Genomic DNA, 25,106 nt, shown 5'->3' with positions numbered 1-25,106 from the left:
GCTGGGTGGCACAACGGATAGAGCACAGGCCCTGGAGTCAGGAGGACCTGGGTTCAGATCCGGCCTAGCTGTGTGGCCTTGGGCAAGCCACTCAACCCCATTGCCTTGCAAAAAAAACAACCCTAAAAAAGTGATTTATGCAGAACTTTACACATATTTTAAAAACTTTAAAAAATGTGAAATCTAAGAGGAAGATGTTTACAAAGGAAGGAATCTGTAAGAATTTGGTAAGTCTGAGTGACGGCAGGGAGGCCAGGAGGACAGAAAGCTCCCACCCTCAGTTTGGTGGGGGTTCTAGCGCCTCAGTGGGGGGTTCTAGAGCGCGTAGAGAGGTGCGATAAAAGGGGGCGGCGAAAGCGCGTCCGCGTGCAAAGCTGGGCCGGCGCTGCCCCGAGGGCCCGGGTTTGGGGCCGGGCAGGGGCCGGCCGGGCGGCGCTGCCCCGAGGGCCCGGGTTTGGGGGCCGGGCAGGGGCCGGCCGGGCAGCACTGCCCCGAGGGCCCGGGTTTGGGGCCGGGCAGGGGCCGGCCGGGCGGCGCTGCCCCGAGGGCCCGGGTTTGGGGCCGGGCAGGGGCCGGCCGGGCGGCGCTGCCCCGAGGGCCCGGGTTTGGGGCCGGGCAGGGGCCGGCTGGGAGGCTGGGCCCGAGGGCCCGGGTTTGGGGGCCGGGCGGGGGCCGGGCAGGGGCCGGCCGGGGGGCGCTGCCCCCGAGGGCCCGGGTTTGGGGCCGGCCAGGGGCCGGCCGGGCGGCTGGGCCCGGGTTGGGGGCCGCAGCGCCCGCGGGGGCTGGCGGGGCCGGCAGAGAGCGCTGCCGCCGCCGGGGCCTCTCTGGCCGCTCCCCGGCCGCCTCGCTGCCCCGCCAGCCCGGCCTGGCTCCTCCCCCGGCCCCGGAGAGGGGCGGCGGGGCGGCGGCGGGCCATGAGCGGGGCCGGGCTGTAGCCGCAGCCGCAGCGGCCGCCATGAAGCGGGACCGCCTGGGCCGCTTCCTGTCCCCGGGGGCCCAGCGCGGGCTGCCGGGCAGCCGGGCCCGGGCCCCGCGGGCGGCCGAGGGCGAGGGGGCGGCCGGGGCCCCGCCGCGGCCCGGGGGCAGCCGGGGAGCGGGGCCGGCCCGCGCGGGCGGCGACGACGAGGACGAGGACGAGGCCGTGACGGTGACCGTGACCCTGGCCGAGGACGGCCCCGAGGAAGCAGGTGGGTGCGGGCCCCCTCCGCGGCGCGAGCCCCCCGCCGGCCGGCACCACCCCTTCCAGGCTCCCCAGTGGCCCGAGGAGGCCACCCTGCCAGGCCTGTCCTACAGGCTGAATGCCCCGGAGTCCCCCCGACTGGCCTGGGGCCGCCCCCCACCTGCAGCCGCCGCGTCGTGTGCCCAGGGAGGCGGGGTGGGGGGCGCTCTGAAGGCCCAGGGCTCGGGGCTGTGCCGTGCCCGACATCAGCAGGGCCCGGCAGACCCCAGCCCGGCTCGGCGCCACCCTGGCCTGGTAACTGGGCCGCCTTGCTCACATCCTGGCAGTGCCATCCGGGCCCTCGGGCAGCGGGCACTCGCCTGTGCGTCAGGCGCCTTATTCCAGAGTGGCCCTTGCCACAACTCTTCCACATCCCTCCTTGGTCTGCTTTTGCAGGTCACCCTATAGCTGCCCCCACAGTTTCCTTCCGGCAACAGAGGAAGTCCGCTTCTTCATTAGCATGATGAAGTACCTTTGCTCCCCAAAGTTCTCTTCATTACAGCTTGCTGCACCTCTCTCTCCTCCCTTTCCTCCTCTCTCTCTGTCCCTCTCCCCTCGCTCTTCTCTAGTTTGAGAGACCTGAACATAGACCAGTTAGAAAATTAACCATCAGTGAACTGGTGCTGTGCTGAGGATGGGCACTTTGGACCCGGGGATCCCAGGCTGCGCGGTCAGGCCCACGGTCATGTCTGCAAAAAGCCTCCTAGGCCACCCGATCCACTGAAATCATCTCGGAATTAGAAAGACCCCCCTCTCCCTCAAGTCACTCAGATCCCTACTAAATGTGTAACTCTGGGCAAATCGATTTAACCTTGCTGGCCCCAGTTTGCACATTCATAGAAAGAACTGGAGACAGAAAGGGGAAAGCACTTCAGAAAACCCCAATTGGATCCCAAAGAGGGGACGTGACTGAAAAGCCGCTGAACAACCGTAACAAACCTTGGTGACTAGATTAGACCAGGAATCAATTTGTTTTTTCCTTAGCTAACGGTGCATAATGTCAGACAACTGACCGCTTAAAATCGCATTGTTAGAGAAACCTTCCTCGGTCATTTCTCTCTAGTATCTGGCTGCAGTGTAACTCGAGAGAGGAGGGCGAGAGCTGCCAGTTTGGTAACATTGGTTTGTTTCGTAAGTGCTGAAAGCCTCAGCTGCTTAGTGGGGACCAGCCTGAGCCTGGATTTCATCGAAGTGAGCTTGCTCTCCTCCCATGCCACATTGTCTACTTCCTGGTCCTTTTGGGGGGAGGTGGGTGGGAAATGGGAGAGGAGGACCCTGGATAGATTCAGAACCCTCCTTTTCTATCCCCAGTTAAAGGGTCACCCTACTGTCCTCACCTTGCTGGCTTCTAACATGTCTTTATGTGGTATTTACTTAGTATGTTTCTTTTCCCACTAGTGACAATTTTTGATTGGAGGCCCAAGTCTGGCCTGCATCTATATTGATTATATTGACAGGTAAAAAAGTAAAAATCCCTAGGACTTACCTAGCTGTGGAATGGCCACTACAATCCCCAGATGAGCTGTTCAGAACCTACTCCATGAAGCTGAGTAGATGATCTTTGTTGAGAATCCTGGGAGAAGAGTTCTGGAGGAGCTGCCAAGGCCTTTGAGAAATTCTCTTCTTTAGTTTCCTTACCCAGCTGCAAAAATGAACCAGTTCCCCCCACCAGTCAGGCACTCAAAACCTGGGAAGCCTCCTTCTATCCTTGCTTACTAAGCCTCAACCACTTTGGACTAGCCTGAGCTGATCAGGGAACTAAAATCTGATCCTAGGTGTATGTGCTGTGTGGTGCCATACCCCCATTCTGATCGGTGAGTGGGCTCCCGAATCCGCAGGAGGAAAGGTTTGTTGTGTCTGTTAGGGAGGCACACTGAGCTAGAGGTAGCTGGGGTAAGTCCATGCAGAGAAGAGGAAGTATGATTTCACAGGGGAGGGGGAAGGCGTAAAAAATAAGCATTCTGTACCTCTGCTGACTTGATACAAGTTGAGATATCCACTAAAAGCATCAGATATATATACTTAAGCCTACTTGTACTAGACTTGGGGGAAGGGGAACACTATTTGAGGTTTTTGAGAATTCTTCCTAAGTGTCTTTTTAGGTCATGTTTCTGGGTATGAATCATAGGAGACAGACTCTGTTCTTCTTCCTACCCTCCCCTTATTCCCCCAGAAAGTCTTTTCCTCCTTCTCAGATTGTGGCAGGTCCCAGGGGCTGCTCTTGCTAAGAGAAACATCAGGAATCATCTCCTGACAGTGGTATTCAGGGAAAGAGGCCATCTGTAAAATGGGTGTGAAACACCCTCTAATTCTGTGGATATTGGTATTTGTCCTTTTGTTATCAAAGAAGACCATGACATCAGGGAGGTGATGCCATGGTGAGCACATGAATTGTATTTGAATAAGGGGGTGTTGTGCTAAGTCATCCAGAGCCATCTGGATATGGTGGCCAGATGTGAACCAGGACGACCAGAGATAGCTGTGGATGTGAGGCAATCACATTTAAGTTAGTAAGTGTCCAGTGTCTGAGACTAGATTCGAATTCCTGTTCCCCCGAACTCCAAAGCCAATGCTCTATCCACTGTGCCACCTAACTGCCCCAATTCTATGGAAGATGATGCAGACATACATCTTATTGTATAAATGAAGAGGTCCTAAGTCCTAGATCCCAGTTCTACTATAAAATGAGGAACCTTTAGTGATACTGAAAATATTGTCTCATTGATGAAATTTTTGCTGTGTTCTAAGGGCCATATCATTTTTTTCCTGTACATTGTAATTTAGATATTTTTCTCAGCAGGGTTGAAAACCACAATGGTACAGACCAGGCTCTCTTCTATGAAAAGGAGAACTTTTTAGGCTCTAAGATCACATGTGGTTATATTGATGAATGAAGAGAATGGATGTTCTCTTCCTTGAAGAAAGGGATTGTTTCAGTTTTGTTTTTCTCTCCATAGCCTGATACATAGGAGTAGCTCAGTAAATGCTAATCCATTGACTGATATCAGTGGCCCTTCACTGATATCTAAATAGAAATGTTTGGCTTCTATGTACCTTACTGCCCATGTTGGGTGAGTTTAACATTAGGTGTGGTAGTTCCTTCTTTTATGACAGAATCCTACTATGACTTGACTATTCATCCTACTTCTCTTGCCTCAATCTCCCCATTTATAAAAGAAGGAATAATAATAATAATAATTTGACATTTATTTTTAAAATAGTTCTCACATTCATCTTCTCATTTAAACCTCACAAGAACCCTGTGAGATAGGTAGGATAGGATAGGTGGTATCCCTCTTTGATAGATGGGGAACTTGAGGCTATCCAGTTAGGTAGTGACACAACATATTCTATCCTTAAAGGGAGACTCTAAGGAGAAATGAAATTATTGATGGGAGAAGACAAGGAATTCTTTTTTTTTTTCTAGTTTTTTGGGGGTTTTTTTTTTTGCAAGGCAAATGGGGTTAAGTGGCTTGCCCAAGGCCACACAGCTAGGTAATTATTAAGTGTCTGAGGCTGGATTTGAACTCAGGTACTCCTGACTCTAGGGCCAGTGCTCTATCCACTGCACCACCTAGCCACCCCTAGGAAGTCTTTAAAAGGTACTCCAGAGATACATGGTAAAGTAAAAAACAGCATTAAACTGAGATTTAGAATCCTGAACTTGAGTCTGCTTATTAACACCTCTGCTTATGAAATGACAATAGGGTATGGTGGAAAGAACATTGCATTTAGTTGTCATTAGCCTGATCTGAATCCCTGATCTGCTAACTGTTCCCTGTGGGAATTTGGACAAGTCACTTCTGTCTGGGCCTCAATTTGCTCATTCATAAAAGGACCGTGTTGGATGAATCCATCTTTAAGGTCCCTTTTGGCTCTTAATATTTTATGCACTATAAAGTTCTGGTATCTTCATCAGTCACTAGAGATCTCCATTTCAAGTCTGGAAATGTGGGCTCTGAACCAAATGAGAGGGCTTTGATTATTGTCCACATTAGTCAGTATTTAAAGTTTGTTTATATGTGAAGATGCCAGGGGTGCCTCCAGGTTTGGCAGGAATACTTTTGAGTTTGATGGAGTTGTGAATAAAAATATCACAATTTCTTTCCCCTTCAAGCATGGGTTCAAGCATGGGGAACCTTTGGATTCAGAAATATTTGGGATGTGAGGGTTTTGAGCATCTCTTTTGTTCCAAAGAACATACTCTAATGAGACACGTAAGTCCATGAGCTCATGTCTCAGCCTTGTCTATTTAGGGAAAAAAAAAAAACAAGCCAAACCCATTCCTGTTTGGTGTCACATCAGCCTCCTCTTGTCACTCTTCACAGGCCCAGGCCGTCCTCTTAGCATGGGCTATTGTCGCCTCTGTCACGGGAAGTTCTCCTCAAGGAGCCTCCGCCACATCTTTAGTCAGGTGCCAGGAGAGAGCTGTGAGAAGCCGAGACACATGGAACAAGTCTTCTGCATGGACTTCAAGCGCCTGCTGGGGGTGCCCATCCACCAGGACCCCACACTTCCCCAATTTGTTTGTAAGAGCTGCCACACCCAGTTCTACAAGTGTCACAGCATCCTTAAGTCCTTCCTGCAGAAGGTCAATGCCTCCCCCACAGGCCATCGGAAGCTCCGGGGAAAGTAGGTTGTTTTTGTACCAAGATGTTAAGTTGGGCTGAATGGTGATGGTGTGAGGTTGCCCTAAGTCACGCAGCCAGTTGCTGAGGGCAGCAAGAACAGAGCTCACAGCTCCCAAGTCAACAGTACAGCCACTGAACCACATCTCCGGTTGGGCTCCTGGGCTCGGCCCAGCTAGGCCCAGACAAGGTTGTTTAGTTTCAGCTTCCACTGCAGATAGGGCATGGTCTCATTTGTAAGGAGGCAAGAGGCCTGGACCCAGTGGCTTATGCCAGCTTTGCTCCCTCCCCCTCCCTCCCCATGTGATATCCGACTGGTGCTGCTTCCATTTGCAGGGGCAGCATTGATGAGGGGTCACAGGCTGAGGCAGAAGAGGGAACCTGTTTGGGTGAGTATGTCACCTGCATTCTTGGGCTAGAGAAGTTTGGTCTGCAATTGGATGCTAACCACCTCTGGGGGCTTTTCTGTCTTTGTTGACTTTGCACAGTGGACCTGATCACCTCCAGTCCCCAGTGCCTGCACCGATTGGTGGGGTGGGCCCATGGGCATGCTGTGAGCTGTGGGGCAGTGCCAAGCCTCCAGAACATGCTCTCTTCCGAGTACTGTGGCATCATCCAGGCTGTGTGGGGCTGTGACCAGGGCCATGACTACATCATGGATACAGACTCAAACTGCAGTACCCTACTGCTTGATAACACACTGGCCGTCAAATGGGAATGGGGCAGAGAAAACGCCCACCGGCTCTCCGTTAACAGTGGAACCAACCCTCCTGCAGCTGTTCTGCAGAGCCCTAGGAGCAAAGGGACCATGGTGCCAGCTGGCACAGAGAGCCAGTCGCTGCCCAACCCAAATGAAGTTCAGCCCCCTCTGGATGACAACCCTGTGGGGCCTGAGCCAAATTCACCACCAGAGCCAAGCGAACCCCCGAGCGGGGTTCAAGGTAAGTCTTCTCAGGCCCGGTGCTTCCTTTTAGGCAGGTGGCTCGACCGCCTCAGACAGTTACATCATCAATTCCAGTCATTCTTGTAGGCCTATATATTTACAGTCTCTCTCTGCCGCTGATCATGCTAAGTTGCTGGCAAAGTCCTTGAGCTCCTTGTGGTCACAATAGGCCAAGGTGACCAAGCTGAAATTGTGGATAAAGCAGCTTCGGGATCTCTCCCTCCTCCCCAGGGGAGCTGGGTAATGCCCCCCACTCCAAGCTGCTGTTCTTTCCTGCTGAAAAAGCAGAGCACCTCTATTTTGCCTTTTCTCTTTCTCTTTGGACCTTGTTTCAGCAGGTTTCCTCTTAAAATTCACTTCTCTTCTACCCAGCCTTCTGTTCACCCCATACTCCAGACAGATATCTGTCTGCCCAGACCTGTTTCTATAGAATACTTTATGAGAAAAGAGAAGAATTAGCTACTTGTCCATGGGATGTGGGGCCAGAATGCAGTGGTGGCTAGTGGGTTGCTATGTCTGGGGATGGGTGGGCCCCTGCTGCAGCACTGTCTGGTGGCATTCCATTAGGACACATCATATGTGACTTTTTTTCCTTTTAGCTGACTGGCAGAAATGAAAACAGATCAGTTATGTAGGCAACTAGATCCAATAGTATCTTTGGGCTGTCTTTTATGATAGAGCTTAAGTACTCCAATTCCAAGATGCCATGAATAAGGGAGAAGCTGTCTATTTAACAGAAGGGTCTTAGGGAGGAAGTTGGGAGTTAAAGAAAAATGAAGGCTCTATGGGCACTGGTACTAAATAGTCTTCAACTGTTACTGAAATAGCCATAGCCACTGTATGCAAGCCATTCTTCTCCCCCAGCACAGAGCAATGACTGGAGATTTCACACACTGTGCTCCCTCTTGAGAGGCATTTAAAAAAAGTTATTGACCAAGGCATGCCAGAGTCCTCCGGAGCCAGGCCTTTCAGACTCATTTTATGTTGGTAACACAAGCCTTTTTCTTTATTTCTCAGGGCAATTGAGTGTGAAGCAGGTTTCATCTTCCGCCTTGGATGATCGGGTAAAAGACGAGTTCAGTGACCTTTCTGAGGGGTGAGAGAAGAGTGGGTTTAAATAGCTTAAAATTTCTTCTTCACAAATCAAACTTGGTCATGATAGACTTTTAATATTCAAGGTCAGGTTCAGGAGCCCCTGCCTTTCTGGATTGAGATCTGAAAACAAAGACTGGTAGAACTCACTGGATCCCACTCTTTACCCTTGACTTATTCCAAGTCATAAAGGAAACAGAACTAGGATTCAAACACAAGTTCAGATCTAGCATTCATTAAAATATACCAGGTTTTTATTTTTATGGACTAGAGTTGGAGCCCAGATCGAGCTTCTCTCTTTCCAATTTAGAATCCCCTCCTGAAGATAGGTCAGTGGCCTAAATTTTAGTGGTATTGAAAGGAGAAAAAAAAATCCAAGAGAATCCCTTTTCAATTGAGTAATTTTTCTGCCTCAGGCAGAGTTGAAGAGTTGTTAAAACAACTCTGTCTTTTGGTATTTGTATACCATTAGTTATCATCTCTCAGGTATTTGCTTCCAGATACCACTTTTGTCCAAGGCCCAAATGTTATTTTAATACATGAATTAGAGGGCGGCTAGGTGGCACAGTGGATAGAGCACCAGTCCAGGAGTCAGGAGGACCTAAGTTCAAATCTGGCCTCAGACACTTAATAATTACCTAGCTGTGTGGCCTTGGGCAAGCTGCTTAACCCTATTGTCTTGCAAAAAAAATACATTAATTAGAAAGGAACTTTATTCTCTAAAAGGGGTGGGGTGGGGGGGAGAGTTTATTTGGAATTGAGTAACTTTAATGTATAAGTGATAGAAGGGAACAGAAATAGAAATTCCTTTAGTACTATAACCAGAAGCTTATTCCATCATCCTCCTTATTGAATGGAAGATGATGACTCAGAGCAGTGGGGGGAGATGCTGTGAGAGCTTTATGCTATCCTCTAGTGGACTTTCCCCCATCAAGAACCTAACTTGGACACAATTTGCTGGTGAATAGACTTATTAGGGACAAATATTTTAATGAAGGTCTGAGGTTTAGTTTCACTGTGTATATTATTTCCCTGTTGCAATAACAAAGTTCATGCAGCAGATGGGACACTGGTCAGCTAGAGGGCCCATGAAAAGAAGAGTAAGGCAAGCTATTTATCCACCTGCCCTAAGAGTCTTATAACCCTTATGTAAAGTCATCCTTAACTTAGTGATAGTTTGTTCACTCACTTTGTTCCTCTTGATGTTCTTAACTTTTAAGATATGTTGGGAAAGAGATAAGAGAAGGCCAGCTACAAAAGATAGGAGTAAGGGCCAGGGCTTATAGATAAAATTGTCAATTCTGCTGAAGCCTTACACTGCTCAGAGTCAGTGCTTTGGTAAAAGGTTGGACTTTTTTTTCCCCCAGAGACTTCTTGAGTGATGATGAAAATGACAAGAGGCGAAGTACTCAGTCATCTGATGAATCCTTTGAGCCTTATCCAGAAAAGAAGTAAGGGCCTTACATTCTTATGCACAAGTAAATTTTTGAGTTGGGAATGGTATTAAGTGGATAATTCTAGGGATTGGTATCCTGGCTTGAGGATTGTGAAGAAAGTGACAGAAAAACATTTTTTGCATGTGAATCTTCCTCTCTCAGAAAGTGCTTGGGCCTTTTGCCTGATAGAATCTCTTCAAGTCTCTTGAAATTCTATTTGTTGAGAATGAGCTTGGGGTCTCTTCTGGTAAAATGGATTTATGAAGAACCACAGTTTCTCTCATACCACAGCTAAATAAATGAACAAAAGAAAGCCTTTTGCTTACTATAGTCCAGATGCTGGGAATACAAATATAAAAAGCCAGTCCTTTGCTCCAAGGAGCTGATAAGGGGAATACAATACAACATAATACAAGGGAAATACAATATCCCCTTCTAATAAGGGGAAGAGTCATAATATGACTGGGAAGGAGAATTTGGGACTGGGAAGGAGAATTTGGGACTAGGAAGATCAATCATCAAAGGACAATTAACTGATCGGATCTTTCCAAGAATTTGATTTCATTGTTCTTTCCAAAACTCAAGGCGGCAAGGGGGTGAAAGAGTAGAAGTGGTACCCAAGATATAGACAAGGAACTGCCATCTAGAGACTTGTGGGGTGAAGCAGTTAAGAACTCTCACAAGGAATGAGTCAATTAATGCCCTGCCATATCTGAACTGTGGATACTGAGATTAATTTACCTTATATACCAGTTATTACTAAGGGATGACTGGAAATCCATGGAAATGCAAAGAGTAAGCATATAAAGGGTAGAACTGCATTCATAATCCATCGCAGCTGCTTTAGGACTATTATTAAGAAAGGCTTCACTAAATCTGGGGAATGTATAACCCAAAGATTTGTTATGGGTATTTATTATTTGATTGACATTTCCATATTCTCTCACTGTTCACAGGTGTTCTCACAGAGATGAACTGGAAAATGTATAATAGGCTAAGATAGTCCTCAAATGATAGGTATTAGGAGTAATTTGAGAGTTTTTTTTAAATATCTTTTAATTAGACTAGAGCATGTTTCTATAAATGTTATGAAGTGTTTTCCCTCGCATCTCTGTGAAGTTAGACCTTTGGGAATTTCCCCTCCCTTTTTAAAAGCAATACTTCATATCTGGCATATAAATAAGAGCTAGAAAGCAAACAAAAACAAAAGTCTCCTGAACAAAAGTAGACAGCTCAGAGTTTATATATTAAAAGTTATGCATTATACTTAAAGAGAGCCCCTCAGAGCCTACTTATGCTCTCAGTCTAAACACAATTCTGACATACTTGATTAACTGTTTTCCCAGTTTACAGAAAATTTGTAACAGAAAATTAAAAATGGTGCTACTTCAGGTAGACCACTGGATAGCAACAGAAAGGAACTTATGGTAAGAAAAGATAAGTTATCAAAAAATAAATTCAAGAACTTCTGAAGCATAAGAGACTGGGGTGGGTGGTGGATGGGAAGAGTGTGTTTAGACATTTTTAGTTCCATACTGTTAAATAGCTGGAGGATATGGATATTATATTAATTACCTTTTATGATAATATTGAGTCATTAAGCAATAGTTAAATTAGGTTCAGTATTCTATTTTAAGAGGCAGAGAAGTAAATCATAACATTTTAGAAATATTTCCATCAAACATTACTAAAGAAAATGTCTTGGCACTTAAATGTACAAATTTTTAGCTAGGAAAAAAAGACAATATTTTACTAGATCACTTTTCCCCTTTTACTTCTTCCTGATAAAAAGGTTGGGGGAGGGGGTAGGTGACAATTATATTCCTAGAGATAAACAAACTATTCTTCTGGCGAATGAAGAATACTAGGGCCTGCAAAATGAGATTTGGAGATTTTGAGAGCCTAGGACACCAGGAAGATTGGAGGGTGTATGCTCATAATATATAGTTTAACTTTGATGGCTCAGGAAAGGAAAAAAATGGCAGTGCTTGTTACATGAGTATGTATAAGAATACAACATGCAAAGTATTGGTGTCAGAATATTTAACTTTACCCTTAGTTTGAAAAATCAGTATCTTTTCCATTTTAATTTAGGGTCTCTGGAAAGATAAGTGAAAACAAAGCCAAGAAGTCAGATGAACCCAAAATTAGAAAGAAACCAGGACCAAAACCTGGTTGGAAAAAGAAGATAAAATGTGAAAGGTCAGTAGGGAGAGGGAACACTGATTCAGTTGTTAGCCATTTCGTTAACTATTTCAGTGAAGAGTTCTGACTCATATGGTACTTTCTATTGCAGGGAAGAGCTGCCTACCATTTATAAGTGTCCTTACCAGGGCTGCACAGCCGTGTACCGAGGGGCAGATGGGATGAAGGTAAGGCAAGGATCAATGTCTTTTGGGTTTCCATCAGACTTGAATCCTAAGCAGTTTCACAGATGGCCAGGCAAGGCTGGTAGTGTCTATACTCACAATGGAAGCAGCCAGCATCAGTGGGAGGGAGGAGGGAAGTGGTGTATTCCATGTGTCATCATTCTATCTAGGTATGTATGACCAGAGGGAATGAACAAATGTATATTAATCCTAAATGAAAAGCAAAGCAGATGGTAAAAGAAACCTCAATATGACAAGGCATGACAATACTATTTCATTCCTAACCTTAGTCATTTCCAAATCAGTGAGCAACTACTTGTTTCCAGCTATTTGCTATTAAAAGAAATGTGACTATTTATTCTATATGAGGGTTTTTCTGTCTATCTTCCTTAGGGCATTTAGGGTCACTTGGTTCAAATAATAGTAATGACTAAAAAAGTCCTTATTAAGCTCTTATGTGGAAAGCTCAGTGGGGGGGTAGATCTCGCTCTAATAATGGAGGAGACAACCCACACAGGCACTTTCAGCTGCAGGTGCCATGTTCCTTAGGATGTAGTGGCAAAGCATAAAGTCAAATTGCCAGAATCCTGTCATTTTCTGGTGCTGGACTTATTGACAAGGCCAAAGGCTTCTGGGTCTTCAGGGTGTTGTGCCTAGAGCATCTGTAAGAGAAGCTGTCACACTACAACTCCCCTTCTGGGGGATAATGACTGTGAGAGCAAAACCAGAAGCAGGATGAGCATGGGGGAGGCTTTGTGACTCCCAAGTGGCCCCGGTGTCTTAATGGAATGGAAGGTGGACCTGGGCTAGAAACACAGGTGCTTCCCAAGGTGCTTAGGTTTAAGGTCCCAAGCTAGAGGGGAGGTCATGCTATAAAGAGATTCCATGGTATACTGGAAAGAGGGTTGGCCCTCAGTCAGGAAGACCTGGATTCAAGTTTGATTTCAGAGATACTCTCGTTATGTGTATCTAGTCATGACTTTTCAGTGTTTCAAATACAATAAGTTGGCTTGGTAGTTTTCTTACCAATGAAATCAGATTAAGACCAAGGGAAAAAAATTATATAGCAAGTTAGGGTTTACAAAACATCATTAAGTGTATAGGATGTATAAGAGATTTAAGAGCAAAAGGGGGGGGCAGCTAGGTGGTGTAGTGGATAGAGCGTCAGCCTTGGAGTCAGGAGTACCTGAGTTCAAATCCAGCCTCAGATACTGAGAGAGAGAGAGAGAGAGAGAGAGAGAGAGAGAGAGAGAGAGAGAGAGAAGAGAAACTAAGAACTAAGAAGGCTTTGTATATGCATGGAATGGCGTCTCTTTTGAAGAAATTTAGAGATTCTGAAAAAGGAAGAAAAATATACATTCTAGACATGAGGTGGGGCATCTGCAGGGAGATAAAATGACATTAACAGAGAAGAGCTGATCAGACTAGAATGGAGAATATGTAAGGGAGGAGAGTAGGAAATCAGCCTGGAAAAATAGGTGAGAGGGAGCTGTATTGCAGAAAGCTTTATGTAACAGGATAAGGATTTTTCATTTGATCCTAGTTGTTTTAGGGACCAGTCAAAATTTTTGGAGGAAAGTGATAAATCTGTTTCAGGAATATCAGTTTGGCAACTGTATGAAAGATGGAGAAAGGAAAAGCAGTCATGAATCAATCAGGGGGCTTTTGCAAGTAGTTCATCGGTTTTTCTTGAATGGTAGATTTAAATAGAACACAGACTGATGTGATACTGAAGCCCATTATCTCCACAGAGAAAAATGTTTTATCTTCTCTTGTGGTAGTACAAACTCAGAGAATGGTTCCTTTCAGAGAATACAAATATCCAAATTCAACATTTAGGCTGAAATTTTTTACTTTATTGTACAACTAAAAGAAAAGCTGTGTTTCCTTGGTAGAAATGTCTCTTAATTGAAACTTAGGACACCCACAAAACTGGGCTTTTCCAGGGTTCTAGATAGGACTGGAATAGCAATCACTTTCCTTGTTTAGCTATTTGTTTCAGATTTGATAGGATGGCTTTTTTGATCAGAAATTCATTTATGAGATATCAACTTTCTCAGTTGATTTCTTGATTATATCCCCTGTTAATTCTCTATAATCCTATACTCCTCTTTGGGTCATTAAAATGAGAGGGATGGGGCAGCTAGGTGGCAGAATGGATACAGCATTGATCCTGAAGTCAAGAGGACCCAAGTTCAAATCCTGACTCAGACACTTATTACCTAGCTGTGTGACCTTGGACAAGTCACTTGACCCTATTGCCTTGCAACGCCCCCCCCCCCCAAAAGAGAGGGATATTACCATTTTTCATTCTATTAAGAGTTTTTGAAAGAGATTCCAGGGACATATTTAAATTTCAAAAAGGGTTTAATTGCCACCCACCTACTCTTATTTGTCAAAAATGATAGTTTCCTCTATTTTATAATCCATAGTCACACAGCCAGTTAAGTGCTAAAGCTAAATCTTTGTCTTTCTGATTCTGTGTCCAATACCACCTTCCCTCAAAGATTATAAAAGTTGTGATTTTTAGGCAAAGTCTTTATCCTATTATCTTTTCAAGAAGAGAATAAAAAACTGTGGTCCAAGTGCATGGTTCAAAATCTGAAATGACAATTGTCTCCTCTTTCCAAATCTCCTGAGGGCTCTTAAGCATGGTTTATTGGGGTAGTCTAAAAGCCCCTTCTTACTGACCAAAAAGGTCTTTGGGTTATTTTGTAGTGCTCAAGATGGCTGAAGTCGCTCTGTGGGGAGAAGGCTACTTGAAGGGTATCCATCAATCTTTTTCTCCTTTTCAGAAACATATAAAGGAACATCATGAGGAAGTACGTGAAAGGCCTTGCCCCCACCCTGGCTGCAATAAGGTGTTCATGATCGACCGCTATCTGCAGCGTCACGTCAAGCTCATTCACACAGGTAGGCTGGCTTCTGCCCCAGGTCCTCAGATGCTCTCCTGGAGGTCCTCAAATGCCCTCCTGGTTGGTCTCTTTTGAATAGTCGCACCCCCCTAAGGAGATCAGCTTCTAGCTGATGGGTTCCTAAGATTATTTCCTTAATCTTTTCTGGTTTGGTCTTGGTGTTTTAAGAATCAAAATGCAAAGGCTCATGATTAAGATCCAAACCTACAGTTTATTCTTGCTAACAGAAACAGTCTGAGAGTTGGAAAGGACCTCAGAGGCCATGTCACCTAATTTAACCCTTACATGAATAAGAATAACCCTGGTTCTAATATTTATGAGGTATAAAGGAAAAAAAAATTGGGGGGGAGGGAAAAAGTGTCATCACTTCAGAAAATAGCAAATGTTAACATTAAAAAAAATTATACTCATTCAATTGGTCCCCATTAATTTGGTTTTAGCTAAAGTTTACATTTAATATTCAAGAATACACAATTTTGTCACTGTGGACACTCCCTACACTTAGACAAAGCAAAAATTCTGCATGATTTGGTAGTAAAGATCTGACTCAGTTTCCATTCTCTGAAATGGGCCCAGCAAGCATGACAAGGAAGCACTTCTACTGTTCCCCCCCATTCCACCCCCAGGTCACCCCTGGGAAGAGCCAGTAAGGCTCTCAGGTGACAGACACCCATGTCAAAGGGCTGGCTCCTAGTGAATATTCCTTTATAAAAAACAGGCTAGCTAAACAAATATGATAAACTTGAAAAAGGAATGTTTACCTAAAAAGAAATCATTTTTAAATAATTCTTCAAACAAGCATGATTAACAGATAATTTTATTCTCTCCCACCTTGAAAAGGAGTGAGCAACCTTTGACATCATTTAATTTAGCTTAATTTTCTTTTTTTTTTATTATTTTAAGGTTTTGGGTTTTTTTTGCAAGGCAAATGGGGTTAAGTGGCCCAAGGCCACACAGCTAGGTAATTATTAAGTGTCTGAGAACAGATTTGAACCCAGGTACTCCTGACTCCAGGGCCGGTGCTTTATCCACTATGCCACCTAGCCGCCCCAGCTTAATTTTCTTTTGATGTTCACTCCTAGAAAGTAAAATTCTTAATTCAAGCTATGTCTCTCCCTTTCCACCCAACACACTTGCCTAAATAGTAAGTTTTTATTTACTCTGGAAAAACCCTCAGCACATAACACTCTTTGTGGCATTTTGCCTGGTCTGTTTCAAATAGACAATATTTCTTTTTCTTCTCCTGGCCATCTTGATTGGAAGTATAAATTAGGATAAAAACAGACAATCTAGATCAGTTTGTCTTCCCTCCATTATATTTACAAACTGTGAATCTGAGTCTCACTTTTTTGGGGGCATTGCAGAGGTACGGAATTATATCTGTGATGAATGCGGACAGACGTTCAAACAGCGGAAGCACCTTTCAGTTCACCAGATGCGTCACTCAGGAGCAAAGCCCCTCCAGTAAGTGTGGGTTGGGCAGTTCTAATGAAAGATTTGGTTTTTGGTTTTAGGATTTGTGATTTTTAGTAAGAGTAAAACGGGATGGGTCTTGTCTTTTATTTCTTCTTGCAATAAAGTCACAGGATATATGTGTGATGACTTGGAAGAGGTTTATTGCAATTAGTTTCTAACTAAGCTAAATCTGTTTTCACATTTCTTGAGAACTGGTAAATCTAATAGTTTGGAAATGGTAGTTCAGACCCTGTAACAGGTCTGTCCTTAACTCTCTCTCAGATGTGAAATCTGTGGGTTCCAGTGCAGGCAGCGAGCATCTCTGAAGTACCACATGACCAAACACAAAGCTGAGACGGAGCTGGAATTTGCCTGTGACCAGTGTGGCCGACGGTTTGAGAAGGCTCACAACCTGAATGTCCACATGTCCATGGTGCATCCACTAACCCAGAACCAGGACAAAGCCAAACCACTGCAGAGCGAGCAGCCAACTGGTCTAATGAACCCCTCAGGGACAATGGAGAGTCAGGCCGTCAAGCCTGAACTGGTTGCACAACAGGAACCCACCTGAAAGCCTGCAAAGGTTCAGTGTGGAGAGTCATTCATCCTTGTACAAATCAAATGATCAAACAGAGTTTTTAACAACAATTTTAATAGTTTCTCCAACTCAACTGGACCCCATGGCAATAGTTTCAGCTTGCTCCAACACAAAGATAACCATGCTTTCATTTTTTTTGCCTGTGCATTTGTTCAATGCAACAGCAGTGTTGAAATGGAATGGAATCACTCTAAGGGTATGAAGCAGCTGTGTACACACCTGCTTTTCCCTGTGAATTGGTAGAAGGCAGGGTGGCCTCACATGCTTGGGCATGGAACAGCCCCTCAGGTCTGTACTGGAGCTCTTCTGCAGGGTAAGAGGTTCATTTTCCCCTGGGAGAAAGTGAGTGACTTGGAACCAGGCTCAGATTTTAAATAATTGATTACCCCTGCCTCAAAGCAATTGAAGGTATTTGTAATCCACTTTTTAGTGTAACAAGAGCTCCATGGTTATGCTTGTAATAAATTATTTACAAAGTAACCTGGGCTGATGAAGGGTGGTATTCTGCTGCCTCTGTCCAGTTAGAAAGTGGTCTTTCTGTTCCTCAGTTTAAAACTGCTCAGGACCCACAGCCAAATTGTTGTACCAACAAAAACCATCCTTGGGATGAGGCAAAGCATAGACATTCAGAAGAGAACAGGTTCACTGTACAAGTCAGCATCTTCAAGGGACTCTTGATTACTCAGGAGGGCAGCTTTCACCTCTGGGTCAAACTCTTCACAGGTGGCCAAGAGCTGTGAGAAAACATAAACTTTCTTGGCTGCCAGCCCAACCTACAACACTTTTCCCAGCTAAACTCAAGGGCATAGGCTGCCTGAGGAAAGTATACATAAAACAAACGTTTAATCAATCGAAGCCAAACAGCAGCACTCAAGCCTATCAACAGCTTGGCCTCCAATCTGCACTTGCAGGTTACTGTTGACCCTGAATACATATATCAAGTGATAAAAGTAGCACTGTTTGAAGCAAAGATGCCCCAAGCCACTTTACTTTCTTGTTGGTAACTAATCCTACTAGAAATAAGTTCAACAGCTTCAGCTAACAAACTATTGGAGGGATAGAGTATGAGAGAATGGGGCTCATTTCTAAGACTTGAACCTCTACAGTTTTATGTTTAAACTTGGATAAAAACGTTACCTCCATTACACATGAAAAGCTTCCCTTTGGACACTGTGGTATTGAGTGGAGCAGAAACTGACGAGCTTTTGTTATCAGTCCTAAAGGATCCACCTGGGGATGGGTCAGACAGAAGTGAAGAATATGAACTTACTATAGTTTTTTTTTTAAATTTGAGTGAAACATCTAAGTCAGGGCTGTCCAACCTTACTTCTAAAAGTTTTTGTTGAAACAATAGACAATATATTTTGATTTGCCATTTTAGTGAGAGCTCTGTGTAGTTAGGCTTCTTCTACTAAACCATTTAGTAAACCCACAAGGGTCTGTATAAAATCACCCTTCGGGATGCATTTTGGACTGCCCTGATCTAAGCAATAACTAACTACCTTCATTTTGTGTATATGTGTAAATTTATAATCTTAGGTCCCTTATTTAAAAACTAGCTGAGAATCAATCTTCCTTTCTGCTAGAGTGACAAATTAACCACTACTAATTTAGCCATAGACAAATTTGTTACTACTAAATAACCCCTTAGACAAGAGATATCATCTAGTTCTTACAAGCCAAATTTAGAATTTTGGAGATCTGATTTGGAAGCAGATCAGATGGATGAGGAAAGGTATCATTGGAAAGAAAACAAGAGTCCTGATGAGCAGCTATCACTTACCTGTTGGTCATGCTCTTGGCTTAAGTGAGCTTTGCCTGAAATCACACTTGTCTCTCCTGCTACAAAAAGCTGGACTAACTTCAGGTACATATCCACAGCAACATACAGAAAGGATTGCTCTCTATTAAATATGTCTTCATCAAAGTAGGCAATGAGGCTAATGGAGAAAAGATACAAGGGTCTGGTAGGAGATGATAGATTGGATGAAGAAAGTCATTTATCAAGTAAGAACAAAGCTACAGTTAAGGGCTTTAGTCCTGTGAAAAATTTTCTATTTAAGTCAAAGTGTGTGATCAAATCCTAATTGGTAGAGCACCATGAAGATGCTGGCAGATTACTTTTCCTCACAAGTAAGAATTGGTGTGAATTTTGTTTTTCTATTTCCATAGAATGTGGCAGCACTATAGTTCCAAACTATGGATGGAGTGGTCTTCACTCCTCAACCCCTCGTTCCATTTTGAATTCTGAATTGTTACCTGTAGAAGGCGAAAGGCAACAATCTAATATACTGGTCTGAGGCCAAATGCTGAAGAATTCGATACCTTCCATTTGATGCATTTTCTGTAAGACCAAGAGAAAAAAGGCTAACTTAGTCTAGGGGCTGAAATAGCCAATGTGGTAATGGGAAATACATTTTTGCTCTCTTGAGGATGTGTTACTTTTGGGAAGTGTGTCTTCTGTTAATCTAGCAATTATGTCAAGTCTTAGAAGGTAAGAAGTAACCTGGGCTGATGAACAGTAAGAAAGTGGTCTTTCTATTTATTCTTCAGTTTAAAACTGCTCAGGACCCCTAGCCAAATTGTATCAACAAAAGCAGAAGAGTTTGAAGAAGTTATTGATAACCAACTCTATTAAGATCATGACCAAATTAATGCAAGATGGGAGACAAGTGACTTTGAGAATGAAATAGTTACAGGTGGCATCAGGAAAGCTATTTGGACAAATTTATAGGATAGGAGAATTTGGAGGGCCAAGATCCCCTTACTACTTGGGTCCTAACATATTTTCTGTTTTTTACTCACCTTTCTTTGTCAACTGAAAGAGAGCCAACCACGATATTTTTCTTTTCTCCAAACATCCAAGGACCTCAGCACAGACATCTAACGATTTCAGGGAATTCACTCCATCCTATTTTGTTTTTTTGACAAAAAAGTAACACTATAGACTTTACATTCAAGTGGTTAAATTGTGGTCCTGAATTTTTGTTCCCTGTTCTACCACTGCTTTTCTCTGACTTTAGCAGCACTTCTTGCTTTAATTTCCTCATTTGCAAAATAAGATGCATTGTAGGTGTGATGATATTGCCTTCTGTGGATACAGAGATTTAGAACAGCAAGGGCCCATTAGAGGCCATTGAGTTCAAGCACCTCATTTTACAGAGGAAGAAACTAAGGACCAGTGGTGTTAGGTGATTTGACTTGGGTTAGATTGTTAAGTCATAGCAAAGGGATTTGGACCTGGGTCCTCTACCTCCAAATCTTTTAAGTGTGATTCTCTTACAATGCTGCCTCACTTAGGAGTGTGCAAAGATTTAAAAATTCCTACAAAGGCAAGTGGTAGGTCTGTAAAATATTAATAGTGTTTATGTCTCACTTGGATGAAATCTGTTTAGAATTCCCATGGCATGCAAGGTAAAGGCAACTAAAATAACCAAACTGGGAAGTATTCTGCATTCTTTTTTTCCATTTCTGTTTGGCTCCCAAAGCTGTAATTCTATAGGACAAAGACCTAGATAAATAGACCCTGGTATACTAGGTCAGAGGATGGAAGGAAGTCTTTTCCCCTTAACTTTATATCCTGTTGTTTTCTCAAAGAATAAAACCTAAGCCACCTTCCAGACTATCCCTGAAACCTTATTCAAGTGAAATACAAGAATTTAGTCTAGATGGTTCCCCTTGGCTCTGTCCTAGAGCAGGAATTCTACACTGACTCACACTGGAAGAAGGCTGCTGGCTGGAGCTCTCCCCACATATTCACCAACCACTTTTTTTCAAAAGTTCAGAATGAGAAAAATTAACTTACATTTGGTGCCAAATATGAGGAGAGGAGGCCCATGAGGGAAAAGAAGAAAAGAGAGATCAACAGCTGTAAATCAAAAACATAAATATGTTACATTAAAAGTTCACCTGTCACTGCCCAACATGAAATCTTTCTATACAAGTACCATGCAAACATCATTTTAGGACACCTCAGGGGGAGGAACTGAACACAGACCTTAATTTCAATCAAATAAGATTTAGACTTCTCCATCAGAACTAATTTTTTGGGGTTTTTTTTGCAAGGCAATGGAGTTAAGTGACTTGTCCAAGGTCACACAGCTAGGTAAGTATTAAGTGTCTGAGGCCACATTTGAACTCGGGTCCTCCTGACTCCAAGGCTGCCCTCATCAGAAATATTTCTTTCAAATTGTCTTAATCATTTGCTGTCAGTTTCTGAACAGAATTGCTATTTTCTACACAGAAATACACATAAGTTCTTGGAACCACATGTTTCACCTCACTTTAAAAAGAAAATCACAACGCTGCAAATGAGGTTTTGGAGTGGAATGCTATGTACATTTGTCTCCTATGAACTAATATCTGGAAGGAAATGGGAAGGGGTCATTGTAGAGAAAACCTTATTGATGTCTATGGGAGCAAAGGTTTTGGGGAGATTTGCCAGAAAGAGGCCAAGAACCCTACAAGGATCTGAGTAGCCTTTGCCCATCTCCTCCCTACTCCCAGCAAAAGGGGAGGAATGAAAGAGATAGCCAGCATTACTGTGGGGAAGTGGGGAGCTTTAGCAGTAACCATACAGCTGGACCTCGATGCCTGCCAAGATGGTTTGGATACTTCAGGAATGAGAATATTGTCAGAAATTTCCTAAAATTCTCGGCCATCCCCTCTTCGGTCCTTTTTTTGTGATCCAGTTAAACAGAACTGAGAGTAGTAGTTTTTACAAACTTTAGCCTTTGTTTCTCCTAAGCTCTTCACTTTATTTTTGCTGCTCCTTCTGCCTATTGTCCTAGAACAAGGGTTTTCCACTTGCTTTTCTTTCACTGACTGACTAATCAGGTAAAACAATGGAAGTGATTGTGCTAGACAGATATAAAGCATTATTAAGAAACATTGGACATCAAGAAGCTTAGAAATGGCCTTATGACTTAGGAGGAAAATGATAAAAGACCTGGATGTGTCTTGAGTAATGTAGTACAAGGACCTTGAACTGTTTTTTTTAGAAATGCCTTTTGTTTAGAAGTAGAGATCTAAAGAGAAAGAATGCAAGATAAAAAGAACTTCCTTTCTCACCTCCTCTCCTTCACATCCCAACTTCTTCAGGGCTTTTCTGATGATTTCCTGGTCTGCTTGTTGAAGAACTACAAAATGCAGAGAGGCAGCAGAAATCCAGGGAATGCAAGGGTTGGAGGAAAGCACCGCACTGGGAGACAGGAGGCTGGGAAAGATCCCAGAGAGTTATTATGGAAGTCTTGAAAATCTTCCTGCCTACTCGGTGACCCAGCCTTACTTTCTGAGACCAAGTAAAGACAGGCTCTGGTAAACCTGTATGAACTGTGACACAGCCCTTTTTTCATTCCCCAAGAATGAAGGTTTCTTAGGGTTTTTTTGTTTTTTTTTTTGCAAGGCAATGGGGTTAAGTGGCTTGCCCAGGGCCACACAGCTAGGTAATTATTAAGTGTCTGAGGCTGGATTTGGACTCAGGTCCTCCTGACTCCAGGGCTGGTGCTCTATCCACTGCGCCACCTAGCCATCCCCAAATGAAGGTTTCTTTTTCGAGAATCTATAATAGAGAAACTAACACCTACTATGGTAGGCCAAGAACGAGGCTAAACTGTCAGCGTCCTTCCTTTGAGATTGTGTGGTCTTTTTTTTTTGTTTTTGTTTTTTTTGCAAGGCAGTGGGGGTTAAGTGCCCAAGGTCACACAGCTAGGTAATTGTATGAGACCATATTTGAACTTAGGTCCTCCTGACTCCAGTGCTCTATTACCAAGCTACTCCTCGTATGGTCCCTTTTTAACAAGTCAAGAGATCACAGAATTTAGGGATTATTCAGGCAATCCTCTCATTCTACAAGGGAGGAAATTAAGGCCCAATGAGATCCAGTCTTAACCCAAGCCTTCCTCTTTCCTGACTTGATCCCTGATCTAGTACAAACAGGTAGAATATACCCTACTATTATTAAGTATCAGGAAAGAAGGGGCAGCTTGAGGGCACAGTGAACTGGAGATGAAAGGGGTGATGGCACAGGAGACACACTGCTGGTGACCCATCAAAGAGCTGGTGCTCTAATGAGACCTATTCTGCCACCAAACAAGGTGACCTGGGGATACAAAGTAAGGGGTCCAGAGACCTGGAATGAGGATTCCATGCTTCACCACGTGGGACAAGTCATTTCACCTTTGTGACTCTCAGCTGCCTCCCTTATAAAATGGGACAAATACCCTCACCTTGTCTTGAAGGGTTGCTTTTGAGAAATGAAATATTACATGAAAGCAATTTATAAACACTGTATTTTCTCAGCTATAAAATGAATTGGGGTAGATTAATTATTTTACATGGTCTTGTCAGTCCCTCTCTGATTCATGATTTTGTCTGAAGAATGCCCTGATCCTTGATCATGAGGGAACAGCTTTTCTATCACACAATTGTACCCACAGATCTATGGCAAACAGAGAACTGCTTTAAGGTTAATGAGGACAGCTAAGAGTGTAGATTGTACACGAGTATAATGTTTTATGGGATCTTAATGCTAAACGTTTCCTTGAACTACCTTTTGTGGAAGTAGCAGCACCTTAGTGGGACAGAGCCCAGTTCTACCACTATGGCTCTTTAACCTACAAGTTAGGCTTCTCCAATCTTCTGACATTGCTTATACTAGTTGTACTGGGGAGCTGATTTGACTCACTGAAGGTGTCACCTATTGCCCCTGGTTGTCTGTTAGCAGTTGTGATTTAAAAGGTTAACCTGTGGGGTTAGATAAGCCAAAGTACCTTGATTTTTCCCTACTCTAAAAATCAGAGTATCATCAAGTGAACTTAATTGGGTCTAGCAATCCAAGAAGAGTCAGGTAGCTAAGACAAAGAAGAAGAGTTGGGGAAGCATGAACCCAGCATATTGCAGGACTCAATTACAGGACAGAAAATCATCTATTTCCCTTCTGCTTCTTTGTCACAAGTCTTGTCCCATTCCCCCCACCCCATGAGTGCATATGACAATCACCTTCTAAACCTTCAGCTTCAACAAGAGACCCTCCCCTTCTACCCTTCTTTTAGTCCAGCTGTTCCTACTTACGTCCTGGCAAACTGCTGGCATGTGGCTATCTGGGCTAAGTCCTGGGGCAATGCAGTCTTGAAGTGTCTCTTCCACTGACACTGAAGCACTGGCTCCAGTCTTGGCCACCATAACTAGAAGGACAAAAAAAGTTCCAACACATTAAGCTGGAAGCCTCAAAATGGCAGGCCTCTCTGCATCAAGGCAATAAGTTAAAGTCATTAAGCAGGAAGGGGCAGGCCTATCTCATAGCAGAAATGTAGGGCATCTGTCTACAATGTGACAGTCTTATCATTTATTAGAACCAAAATACTAGAGGTCAAAGGCAGTCTTCATAGAACAAAACTCCAATAAATGCCAAATGCAGGATATGGACTGGTTTTCCAGGATGTAGATAAAAGAGAGGCAGGAGAGATTACTAATCAATAAAGAAATTGAGCAAAGGTTTGCCAATGGCATTCTGGAAAGGTGATGAGGTGCTTTGATAGGACAGTCTGCTCAGAAATAGTGGGGGCAAAGTGATAGAACGAAGGGGGAGGCAGAAGGTTGACAAACCAAGGCATCTCTGCTTTCTTGAAGACTGCAAAAAACCAAACCAAATTTCTGAAGAGTCATCATGTGTGAAATGGGGGAGTGACCTGGAGGGGGAGGAGGCCCAAGGAAGAACTGCCCTCCAGGTCCATCTCTTTGAGCTTTGTCCATGTCCAGTTCTAGCCATTCACAGGCTACTTGTTTTATACTTATGAGCTTACTTGGGTTCACTCATGGTGCCACCCACTATATCTTCAGAGACAAAGGGGCAGCCAGGGGTACTAGAGTCCACAGAGTGCTGGGCCTGGAGGAAGGGAGTCCTGAGTTCAAATCTGATCTCAATATAGTAGCTGTATGATCCTGGGCAAATCACTTAACCTTTGTCTGCCTCAATTTCCTCATCTGTAAAATGGGTAATAATAGCACCCACTTTTCAGGGTTATTGTGAGAATCAACTTGTTAATAATTGTGAAGCATTCAGAATAGTGCCTGGCCCACAGTAAATATCATAGAAATGGAATTATTATGATTATTTTTATTGTTGAGAGTGATGGCTAAGAAAATGAAATCTATTTGAGAGGGTATATAATGGATACATAATGGCTAGAAGAAAGAGAAGGAATCTGGAGCCAGAGGATCTGGGTTCATATCCTGCCTCTGCTTCTTAATGACATGAGTAATATCTTCTGGATGATTTCTCAGGTCCCTCCCAACCCTCCAGTCTATAGTCCTTGAAGGACAAATAAAACTGGACTCAAGACAAAGGAAAGAAGAAACCAGGGATTAAAAAAAGTATATCCTGATTCTCTTTTCTGACCTTGTTAACAGATTTTAGAGAGAACAAATCTTTTGTTGTTGCTTTTGGGGGGT

General features: G+C 43.8%; 2 protein-coding genes across 7 annotated transcripts in view; one reads left to right on the top strand and one right to left on the bottom strand.

Annotated features, from left to right (window-relative positions):
• The first annotated feature begins 76 nt into the window (after positions 1–76).
• Positions 77–24,807, top strand: ZNF276 (zinc finger protein 276). Of its 4 annotated transcripts, none has more exons than XM_074200815.1 (12): positions 77–227; positions 5,548–5,851; positions 6,184–6,236; positions 6,336–6,788; positions 7,808–7,886; positions 9,250–9,333; positions 10,665–10,745; positions 11,413–11,520; positions 11,615–11,690; positions 14,483–14,600; positions 15,967–16,066; positions 16,340–24,807. In XM_074200815.1, the coding sequence occupies exons 2-12, from the start codon at positions 5,568–5,570 to the stop codon at positions 16,626–16,628; spliced, it is 1,725 nt and encodes a 574-aa protein (XP_074056916.1). In that variant the 5' UTR covers positions 77–227; positions 5,548–5,567; the 3' UTR covers positions 16,629–24,807. The 4 variants fall into 4 exon arrangements, with proteins under 4 accessions (XP_074056916.1, XP_074056897.1, XP_074056906.1 ...); XM_074200796.1 differs by lacking the exon at positions 77–227 and adding an exon at positions 1,079–1,187 and having other exon boundaries at positions 16,340–24,806; XM_074200822.1 differs by lacking the exon at positions 77–227 and adding an exon at positions 1,538–2,410.
• FANCA (FA complementation group A) overlaps positions 13,261–25,106 on the bottom strand; it is a 115,079-nt gene continuing 103,233 nt past the window's right edge. Inside the window, exons 30-37 of one of the 3 annotated variants that reach the window (XM_074200774.1) lie at positions 23,727–23,839; positions 21,726–21,870; positions 20,461–20,523; positions 19,461–19,566; positions 18,915–18,999; positions 18,439–18,595; positions 17,793–17,885; positions 13,262–17,389 (exon numbers count right to left, since the gene is read on the bottom strand). In XM_074200774.1, the coding sequence (XP_074056875.1) occupies positions 17,282–17,389; positions 17,793–17,885; positions 18,439–18,595; positions 18,915–18,999; positions 19,461–19,566; positions 20,461–20,523; positions 21,726–21,870; positions 23,727–23,839 (870 nt within the window). In that variant the 3' untranslated portion in view covers positions 13,262–17,281. Of the gene's footprint in view, positions 17,390–17,792; positions 17,886–18,438; positions 18,596–18,914; positions 19,000–19,460; positions 19,567–20,460; positions 20,524–21,725; positions 21,871–23,726; positions 23,840–25,106 lie in introns of all 3 variants that reach the window. The other 2 variants (XM_074200759.1, XM_074200767.1) reach the window with 2 other exon arrangements.

The sequence above is a fragment of the Macrotis lagotis genome, chromosome 1 (genome assembly GCF_037893015.1).
Source record: "Macrotis lagotis isolate mMagLag1 chromosome 1, bilby.v1.9.chrom.fasta, whole genome shotgun sequence".
In the NCBI taxonomy this organism is placed as follows: domain Eukaryota; kingdom Metazoa; phylum Chordata; class Mammalia; order Peramelemorphia; family Peramelidae; genus Macrotis; species Macrotis lagotis.
This window is presented reverse-complemented; position numbering and strand designations above follow the sequence as displayed.